Source organism: Haliotis rufescens, unplaced genomic scaffold, assembly GCF_023055435.1.
Source record: "Haliotis rufescens isolate VD_foot unplaced genomic scaffold, xgHalRufe1.0.p SCAF_11, whole genome shotgun sequence".
Taxonomy (NCBI): domain Eukaryota; kingdom Metazoa; phylum Mollusca; class Gastropoda; order Lepetellida; family Haliotidae; genus Haliotis; species Haliotis rufescens.
Window position 1 is genome coordinate 4723334 of NW_025963791.1, and position 11520 is coordinate 4734853.

At 40.4% G+C, this 11520-nt stretch overlaps 1 protein-coding gene across 1 annotated transcript; it reads left to right on the forward strand.

The window, feature by feature from the left end:
- Positions 1 to 9932: 9932 nt before the first annotated feature.
- Positions 9933 to 11198, forward strand: LOC125378050. The gene is made up of 2 exons (XM_048392852.1): positions 9933 to 10734; positions 10879 to 11198. Exons 1-2 carry the CDS (start codon positions 9933 to 9935, stop codon positions 11196 to 11198), a joined length of 1122 nt encoding a protein of 373 aa, XP_048248809.1.
- Positions 11199 to 11520: the final 322 nt, after the last annotated feature.

The window sequence follows — 11520 nt, forward strand, 5'->3', positions numbered from 1 at the left end:
GTTTTTATGATGGATGCCCTTGGTTAAGAGATAGGTTGGAATAGGAAATCCGATTGTAATTGATGTGTCGAGTTTCAAACTGCTTCATGAATGTTTTATGAATGGTTATATGTTATTATTCACGTTTTATAATTAAAACTTGCTTGCACTATTAAAATAGATGTTAACGCAAAAGAAATTGGTTTGTCATATCTGAAATCTCTATGCATAAATGAAAAATGAGTGAGTTAAGTTAAGTCACATCGGCAGTATTTCAGCAGTATATCGTGACGACAACAATTTAAACATACATACGAAATATGTGTAAACTTTCTAAAATACCTGGCAGCAAAGGACAGTAAATTAACTAGAGTATCACAAACAAACAAAATAAAACTAGTATGGCACGATAAAACGATATTATTATACATAACAAAACATGATAAACACGAGCTAGAGATCGCCAGCAACCAAAGTTAGGCCACCATACTCGGGACCGTGCATGGGGACTTGCAGTACTTCTGCTTCCTTCACGGCTCCCCAGCAGGATTTACACCATGCCTTCAGCCGCTGGTGAATATATTCAATTGTAGTAAATGAAAAATGAGTGGACGAAGATTAAGCTTATGGTTAAAATACACACATAAAAACAGACACCGAAAGATTTTAACCAGACGCAGCTACCGCGTTATTTGGTGTCATATATCTTGCATCAGTCTCGCTTACTTCTACCTAGTGCTTATTATGCAAAATGCTCCCGAGTGGGATGAATTATATCATTTATCGCCCGATGATTTTGTTCATAATGCGAAAAGAAACTTGGTGTGAGCTCACAACCAACCACCAGTTTAGTCGTCGTGTCGGCAATAGAAACAGCCGCTAAGACTTTTTTATGTGTCGAGATAGAAATTAAATAATGTCCACCAATTACACAAACATTACACATTTACATACCTAAAATATTGATTGATAGAACAATTTCATATATTTGGTGACCAATGTCGCTTTATATAACTGACCAGGCACATCACGGGGATTTTGCACAGGGCGACTTGATTTCTTTAAAAAAACCAAAGTTTGTATCATACAACCCAGTGAGCAATCAGACACGTCATCAGACAAGACCACGGTTCTGATTTGGTTTGTTTTATGCCGCACTCAGCAATATTCCAGCTACATGACGGCGGTCTGTAAATAATCGAGTCTGGACCAGACAATCCAGTGATCAATATCATGAGCATCGATCCACGCATTTAGGACCGATGACATGCATCAACCAAGTCAGCGAGCCTTACCACCCGATCCCGTTAGTCGCCTTTTACGACAAGCATAGTCACCTTTTACGGCAAGCATGGGTTGCTGAAGACCTATTCACGGGTCCCTTGGCTGATGGAGGATAGGAACAACACTGTTGATACGCAAAGTAGGAAGGTTGCTTTCTGCCCTGGAGTATTTGTAGGGTTCTATTAGAATTCATCCAAGTTACCTTCCTGTCACGTACCGAAATGTACCCCAGCTGACCACTGCGCATGGTGTGAGCGAAACCGGTTTCGGTTGTAAACGTTTTGGTTTGGTTTGTTGTTTAACGCCCCACTCAGCAATATTCCAGCTATATGACGGCGGTCTATAAATAATCGAGTCTGGACCAGACAATCCAGTGATTAATATCATGCGCATCGATCCACGCAATTTGGATCGATGACATGCATCAACCAAGTCAGCGAGCCTGACCACCCGACCCCGTTGGTCGCCTTTTACGACAAGCATAGTCACCTTTTACGGCAAGCATGGGCATGGGTTGCTAAAGACCTATTCTACCCCGGGAACTTCACAGGTCGGTTGTAAAGGTAACGTAATAAATAGATTGTTGTTAAATGCATTCGTCCAATGGCACAAGTGCTGTGCAGTGTCCAACTAAGGTGGAGTTTTGCGTTTAGAAGGTACCCGTAACCCTTGTCTGTGGCACCCTGCACGACAACCCCTTCTACGTAACTTTGTTGAATACTTCTATATATTATCATAGATGTTGCATTCATGGAATTTGCTCACATGAGGCATTCATCAGCTGATGAACGTCAACAAATACAACTTCAATCCTTAATTATTTACGTAATACATTGAAAGCGTCAGTATGTTACGTCAGAACTCCCATGTCGGGGGTTCGAATCCCAGATTTGTCTTAATTATATTTTCTTTGGTCTCATGACATACCCAGACTCAAGGTGGTAAGCGTCTAAGACTTGCTTTCTTTCGGGTTTGACCGCAGGAAGCCCAAGTCAAACTACAATCTTATATATTCAAAATGATTTCTGTTTGAGCTTTAAGGTTATTCAGAACAGCACGAAAGCTTATTAACAATACAAAATATCTACTTTAAAAAGGATGATATCCCCAAACATGCCGAGAAGGCGCCTCAAAATTGCTAATCTGATCACAGATGTAATAAATAAAAGGAAAATATATTCATTTGCGGATTATTTTTCCCCTGCTGAAAATTCTCACGTTTATCCATTTTAGCAAGTTTGCAAACATTCAACGAATTCAGTACATTTTACTCACTATACTAACAATTTATTCGATAATGACAGATGTAGTGTATTTCTAAACCGAACATTTCCCACATGAACCTGAAGACAATTGTTCAGTTTGAAGAATAGCCAAGGTATAATATTAAGCAGCCAATGTGGCGATACAGGATATGACATATGAGATTGAAACTAGAGGAATTCTCGGAGCAAATTAGCTGTATAGGTGAATCAATATTCCAAGTGCTCTTGTGACATGTTAATAAATTTCTTACTATTGTCAGTGTTTCTGAGCGTTATGATGCCAAACAAAGAATAGACATTTGTCGGAAACAGATACCAGAGACTTTGCGTTCATGTATCGATGGCCATCTACGATTCAAGAATTGGCATCAGTGGAAATCGGTATGTGTGTATAAACATAGCATTCAGTTGAATAAATGAAATATTAATTGGAAATACTATCTTATCGTTATATTTCAGATATTTAAAGACTTGTGTGTATTGAATGGACATATGTATGTGCTGTATCGATAATATGTGCTGATTATAATTCGTTATGCATATTATATTTGTAAGTAGGGAGAAGGGCTACTTCATTGGATATGTAATGTCAGTGAGCAGTATTCCATTGAGATGATATGGGAAAAAGCGCACAAGGAATTTCGTACCATATACATGTATATTATCATATTCATCAATCATATATGAATAGGCAACATTATAAATTGAATTGATCGTACATTCTCAAGAGACAAATGAACGAAATATCATTAAAATGATAAATATGACAAATAATTTAATATTTAAAATATTTCGGCATATAGATGAAATATACTAGGGAAATAGTTAACTAGTTAATATGTGTAATGTTTGTTTATTTGTTGTTTAACGCAGCAGTCAGCAATATTCCAGCTAAATAATCGAGTTTGGACCAGACAATCCAGTGATCGATATAATGAGCATCGATCTACGGAATTTGGACCGATGATTTGCATCAACCAAGTCAGCGAGCCTTACCACCCGATCCCGTTAGTCGCCTCTTACGACAAGCAAAGAACAGCCATGGTCGTTTCAGTTTACTCAGAGTGATGGGGTTGGTTGTCGAATTTGTGCAATTACCTGTTTCCACAAGCCTCTCCCCCAAGAGCAGAGAAGTGACGGAGTGTATTAATCTTATCATTAGTTTACATAAAGATGCCCTGTACAATATTTCAACCATATCAGGGCGGTCGGGTAGCCTGGTGGTTAAAGCGTTCGCTCGTCACGCCAAAGACCCGGGTTCGAATCCCGACATGGGTACAATGTGTGAAGCCCATTTCTGGTGTCCCCCGCCGTGATATTGCTGGAATATTGCTAAAAGCGGCGTAAAACCATATTCACTCACTCACTCAACCATATCACGGCATGTAAACTTGCTGTTTGCGGAAAGTACGATGTGATGCGGACCTTACTTCTTTACCATTTTCGCGAAAGGGAGGGGTGCTAAACATAACAAGCACGTATGTGGGACTCGAACCTACGATCGTGGTTTTATGGCACGCCAAAGGAACGCAACTCCGAGATTGGACGACTGATTACCCCCAAAGCAGTTTAATCATACACTTGTGAGTGAGTGAGTGAGTATGGTTTTAGGCCGCTTTGTGCAATGTTCCAGCAATATCACGGCGGGGGACACCAGAAATGGGCTTTACACATTGTACCCATGTCGGGAATCGAACCCGGGTCTTCGACGCTTTAACCACTTGGCTGCCCGACCTTCCCACAAACACATGTATGCTACTCTTGACATTCATTATTTTGACTGATTTGGGTGGATATCGAAATTGACCTATTCTTATATATATATTATTCGTGATAGTTGTTTGTTATTTTACGCCGCACTCAGCAATATTCCAGCTATATGACGGCGGTCTGTAAATAATCGAATCTCGACCAGACGATCCAGTGATTGACATCCCGAGCATCGATCCACACAATTGGGATCGGTGACATGCATTAACCAAGTCAGCGAGCCTGACCACCCGCTCCACTTAGTCGCCTCTTACGACAAGCATACTCGCTGAAGACCTGTACTTCCCCGGATATTCACGATCCGTTAATGCCGGATTCGAATTTTGATCTTTGACTTTTCTCACCAGGATGTTGTAGTACATTAAAAATTATTGCCCCCCTGTGTGACACGTAATCCTATCATAATCGACGTGAGAATCATCAACCAGTGTTTTAACTCTTTGCTAAGTATTTTTTAATATTGGCTAGGATTGTGCAGTAGCTAAAGTAAATCCTACTGGGGTATCATGCAGGAAGCCGAGGTACTGCAAGTCCCAATGATCCCCAGCGAGGTGTCCTAGCTTTGGTTACTGGTGTCCTGTAGCCCGTGTTTTAAACTGTATTAATGATATATTTATGTGTTTTAAAAAATGTGTTTTAAACAATGCCGATGCGATGTTAAATTTTTACTCGCTCTCAGTACCGTAGCCTTGCTCATGGTTTCACCATAGTTTGTTGTTTAACTCCGCACTCAGTAATATTCCAGCTATACGACGGAGGTCTGTAAATAATCGAGTTTGGACAAGACAATCCACGGATTGATATCATGAGCATCGATCCACGCAATTGGGATCTATGACAGGCATTAAACAAGTCAGCGAGCCTGACCACCCGATCCCGTGAGTCGCCTCTTACGACATTGTGTATCTAATACATTTCTACGAGCTCATGCTTTATAAATATATATTTTACATATTTCAAAATTGTTGAAATCGTCCGAAAACCTATCAAAGGTTAAAGATTATAAATACTAGTACTTTAAAACGTATAAAAACCTGCCAACGAAGGGCAGTAAAATAAATAGACTTATCACAGTGAGTGAGTGAGTTGTTTAAATTTTACGTCACATCTGCAATATTTCAGCCATATAGTGACGAGAACATTAATACAATTTAAACTTAGATGAATAAAAACCTGTCAACGACGGACAGTATAATAAGTAGACTATCACAGTTTAGAAGTAACTAATTGCGAACAATTAAAAGAATAATCTATGATTCGACAATACATTATAAAAACGGGCTATAGATCGCCAGCAACCAAAGTTAGGCCACCATACTAGGGACCGTGGGGACTTACGCTACTTCTGCTACCTACACGGTTCCCCAGCGGGATTTACACCATCGCTTCAGCTGCTGGTGAGGAATAACAAACTGAATGATTTGGTCTTATGATACCCTCTCAGGGCAATAATTTTACGCTACTTCAACCCCCTTCGAGGGCACAGCCACAAACAATCTAGGTTAATAATTATACACTACCATTTCGTAAAAAATTACTACATGCACATTTATCAATTAATTCTACTACTTTTAAAAAACTTATTACTAAATGAGAACTTGATTAAAAAGATCCTTTATGGATGAAATATTGATCCCTTGTAATGGCAAAATCAATACAGTCAAGCAGTACCTGCTTGTATGGAATCATAAAATGGATATTGCGATACATTACAATAGATGATAAAAACAGGCTATTGATCTCCAACAACTGAAGGTAGATCACCATACTGGGGACCATGGGGACTTACAGTACTTTAGCTACCTGCATGGACCCAAGCTGGATTTACATCATCCCTTCAGGTGTCGGCGACTATTAACACATTTAGCCTTATTAAAACAACATATATTCTACGGTTAAAAGATGTGGTATGAATAAATCTACTTTGAATGACGTGGTCTTACATACCCTCTCCAGGGCTCCGTGGAAAAAATACATACTGATAAAGTTGGTTGATATCATTACAGCGTAGTAGTCAAGGTAGTCAAGCCTCATACCAGTTTGATCCCGATCTTTGACCCATTTACACCAATAATGAATAAAGATCTTGTAGGCTCTCATAGTTTTAGAAGTATTTTGATCATTATTAAATCCCATTCCCCAAGTCTACTTGAGGAATCTATGTGCCCGTTAATTGGTAATACAGGTCCACATTTATATTTGAACAAGATATGTTTACAGAATGAAATTAAAGCCTACAATCGTCCAGTTTCTTCTGACTGCATCTCCTTACAAACGAGGCACTGAAAGCAAGAAAAATACGATCGAATTAATTTTTTCCACGGATAGCATTTTCCGGTACCGAGTCTCCAAGTGTCCAATATTGTGTGACCTCGTACCTAATTGAACACGCAAACAGTTTTTTAAATTATCGACTAGTCATTCAAACTCTGGAAAACGTGCTGTGGTGTAATGCATTGTGAAGAGGTCATCACTTTAACTCGCTTACCACTGTGCGCATGATCACTCTTTAAAAAACGCTATTTTTGGCAAAACATTCGGCACACCTTTTTCAGAGTTTATAATCAGAAAAGATTTTAAACAGACCAACTGCCAGTTGCTATGTGCAGACCCGTGAAGATCCGGAGTAGTGTAGGTCTTCAGCAGCCCATGCTTGCCGTAAAAGGCGACTAATGGGATCGGGTGGTCGGGCTCGCTGACTTGCAATTGGTTGATGCATGTCATCGATCCCAATTGTGTGGAAACCCGTGAAGATCCGGGGTAGAATAGGTCTTCAGCAACCCATTCTTGGTGTAATAGGCGACTATGCTTGTCGTAAGAAGCGACTAACGGGATCGGGTGGTCAGGCTCGCTGACTTAGTTGATACATGTCATCGATCCCAATTGCGTGGATCGATGCTCATGATGTCAATCACTGGATTGTCTGGTCCAGACTCGGTTATTTATAGACCGTCGTCATATAGCTGGAACATTGCTGAATGCGGCGTTAAACAACAAACAAAAACAAACCTAATAGGTAGGCCACTTTACCCAACTCACGAAGGTATTCTGGTATCTGACAGCATGATCAGTGTCATGGAAACCGTGCCTTTGACAGTTTGAATAGGCATTTAATTAGGCAAGATTTGCAGGTTGAAATTTGGAAAATCTATGCTATGAATATATTTTTAAACGTGAAATTTATTTTAGTATATTGTATTTATATATATTGTTTTAGTAATTGTCGTACTTAAAAACCCAGTCGTGAAACTTAAAATTTAATAGGCACTATTTTTGGTCCTATTTACTCTGTCTCACACGTTTAATTAAGTAAATAAATTTCCATTAAGAAATGTGTTAGTTTTGAGTAGAAACTTATTTCTTAATATTTGTTCATGAAGGAGACAAGAGGGTTTTTATGTAATGTAGAAAGCCTGGACATAAATTGTTTAATTATCAAAATTAGTTTGTATATTTAATGTGAATATTATATAATATAATATATATTATCCCCCGCCCCAACGAAGTTGGCGGGGGATATAGAAATGGGTTCCGTCCGTGTGTGTGTGTGTGTGTGCGCGTGTGCGTGTGCGTGTGCGTGTCCCGATATCGTTTCCGGAGCATAACTCAGAAACCGTTAAATATTTCTCTACGAAACTTTGCATGTCTATCAGACTCATGCTGAACTGGTGCCTTTTGCTATTTGGGAATTTTATAAATTTATATTTTTTACATTTCCATGGCAACAAGTTGGACTTAGGTTCTATAAGGGTGGTGTTCGTTTCCGGAGCGTAACTAAAAAACCATTAAATCCTTTCTTACAAAACTTTGCATGTCTACTAGGCACATACTGAACTGGTGCCTTTTGCTATTTAGGAATTTTATAATTTTTTATTTTTTACGTTTCCATTGCAACAAGTTGGACTAAGGTTCTTTAGGGTAGAGTTTCTTTCCGGAGCATAACTCAAAACCCATGCAATACTTTCCAACAAAAACTGTGCATGTTTACCAGACACATACTGGACTGGTGCCTCTTGCTATTTAGGAATTTTAGACATTTTTATTTTTCACGTTTCCATGGCAATACGTTGGACTTAGGTTCTACAGGGGTGGTGTTCGTTTCCAGAGTGTAACTCAAAAACCGTTAAATACTTTCTTACAAAACTTTGCATGTCTACCAGGCACTTACTGAACTGGCGCCTTTTGATATATAGCCCTTTTAGACATTTTTATTGTTTATGTTTCCATGACAAGAAGTTGGATTTAAGTTTTAATATAGGATTGGTTTACTTAAGTAGTATAACAAATAAACTGTTAAATATTTCCTTGCCAAACATTGCATGTCTATATATAAAGCGCATACTGAACTAGTGCCATTTGATATTAAGGAGTTTTAGAAATGTTTAGTTTAGAATTTCCATTGCAGCTATTTTGACATGGGCTAAGAGAAATGTTGGGTCAGTTACCTGGTTTGGGACCATAACGTGTTAAAATGGGCGGGGGATATAGATGACTTTGTCAACTATACGCTTGTTATAATGCAGATGTACTATTTCTTGCACTATAAGTTTACTCTCATCTTCATGTAGTGGATGACTGTATGGAAGTGCGGATGTCAGAAATTAAAAAGGACTCAAAAGACTACCCCCCTGCCTGTAAATATACTCACACGCAAAAGAAACGCAAGTGGTTTTAACCAAATAGGTAACAAACACGGAACCATTTTGGAAGCCCCGAGTAAAAACGCAACATAAAAAACGAATCGTCAAAACGCACCATTTCAATGAATATGTTTGTATCATGCACCCATTTCTCGGGAAATCGAAAATACACGAACTGTCACGAATTTTAGTGGGTATAAAACTGTGGCCGATTCTTGGACCTACCACTCCTTGGTCTACAATGCCACGCCTAACTCAAATTCAGAGAAACCAGGCTATCGGACGTTTGGAAGCTGGAGAGTCTGACCAAGATGTTGCCCGTCATTTCAACGTTTACATAAGCACAATTTACCTTCTCCTGCATCGATACTCCCCGTGGGGACCCGGGGAAGATAAACAAGAATGTGTCCTCAGTCCCCCAATGCTGGTCGTAAAAGGCGACCTAATTGGGCAGCCTGTTTGCCGTGGGCTGCAACCCTGTGTCGGCAGAGGAAGGGATTCTTGTGGTTGAGGGCGACGGAGCCGGCAAATAGTGCTCCTTAGTCCAACACACCACTTCGACCCTAACTTTGCCTAGACGGGCGGTAGAATGGGCCCGATTCTATCAATCGGCTGGTCACGTCATGCCCTGTGCATAAAATATTTCATGCACACTTTTGATGTTAAAAAAATTAATTTAACCTAAATGTATATCATATCTAACAATCTATAAAACTTGCTTAGAGCCCTATGCCCAGAAGGCGGGTGGCTCATGGGCCAATCTGGTGATGCTGACCTCCGAATTCTGTACTTCTCCAATTGATTGTCATGGGCCGAACCAGCCTGACCTTTAATTTGGTAGAATTCTATAGCTCTTCGTGTCAAATTTGCTGGAGTATACCACCCCTTTATCCCCAGTCTTTGCAGCTTGGAAATCCGCTGCAGCATAAGACTGTCCTTGTAGACATTCCATGGTGGGTGGGGAAAAGGGGTGCCGAATCATTTTCCTTTCGACATGGCTTCCCAACACCCTGGTTCAAAACGTAGATACATAGAATCTGACAATTCACCTGACGAAAATACCACCAACCGATCTGACTATTGGCCACGTTTTTTGATTATCGAAGCTTGTGACAAAGAACCAATAAAACTAAATCCGTTTGCAATCTCCAAAGGTATCGCTGGTGCCTGCGGAAAGGTTACAAATGTCACCAAGCTTCGATCCGGTTCTCTCCTTGTGGAATGTGCACAGAGACAGCAATCCATCAATCTTCTCGGTTTGAAAGAGTTTGTAAATATCAAGGTTGCTGTCTCTGAACACAGGACACTGAACTCATACAAGGGAATTGTCCGTGACAGGGCTCGCTGCCTGTCCGGCATGACCGAGGATGAAATAGTCAAAGAACTTGTCCAGCAGTCTGTCACAGCTGTTAAACGATTCACGGTCAAAAAGGATGGTTTGGTTGTAGATACCAACACCTATCTCTTCACTTTCGCCCGTTCGAAGATTCCACAATCGATCAAAGCCGGTTATTGTAACATCGGAGTGGAGGTGTATATCCCCAATCCACTCCGGTGCTACACCTGCCAAGCGTTTGGACATGGATCCAAGTCCTGCCGTGCCTCTGCTGTCTGTTACCGCTGCGGTGACAAGCATGAGGCCACTGACTGCAGGAAGGATGTGAAGTGTTCGAACTGTGGTGGGAGCCATATGGCATCTTCCAAATCCTGCCCTGTCTGGCAACATGAATTACAGATCATGAAAATCAAGACTGAGCAAAACCTCTCCTACTATGAAGCTAAGAAGAGGGTTGCAGGTTCTACTGCAACCACTTCTTCTATCTCTTACTCTGCTGCTGTCTCTCGTCCTCCTGTCACCACTGCCTCTATCGACTGCCAGACTGATCTGACATGGGTCAAGTCTGTGCAGCCACTTCCTACTGCTTCACTCGTTAAACCAGCTGTGACACCTACGTCTGTGACTCCTAAAAAAAAAACTGTAAAAAATGTTGAGTCTCAGACTCCTAAAGCAACATCAGAATCAGAACCAGAACCAGTTAAACTGTCAAACAGGGAAAAGAAATTATTGAAAAAGAAGCAGCTGAGAGAACAGCTGCAAACACCAAAGGCCACCTCTCCTTTAGAGGTCCCAGTAGAGGTCCATAACTCCTTTGGTCCTCTGGACATGGAGGTAACTCCATCTCCTCATGATACCAATAGGAGTACCACAAAGTCTTCCTCACGTTCGCGTGACATTTCTCCCGTGGAAGCACCACCATGAATCCACAAAATATAATACAATGGAATTGCAGAGGTCTTAAGAAGAATTTTAATGAAATACAACTTTTAATTCAAGATTTTAAACCGTCAGCTTTTTGTCTCCAAGAAACATATCTAAAAAACACAGATCTATTTGATATCCGTCAGTACAGTTCTTACCACTCGTTTTCCCCTCCTGGTGATAAAGCTACAGGAGGTGCCTCTATCCTGGTGAAGCAGGGCACTATCCATGGCCCTGTTCCACTCAATACTACGCTACAAGCCGTTGCTGTCCGTGTTACTTTAAACATAGTGTTTACATTATGTTCATTGTATCTTCCACC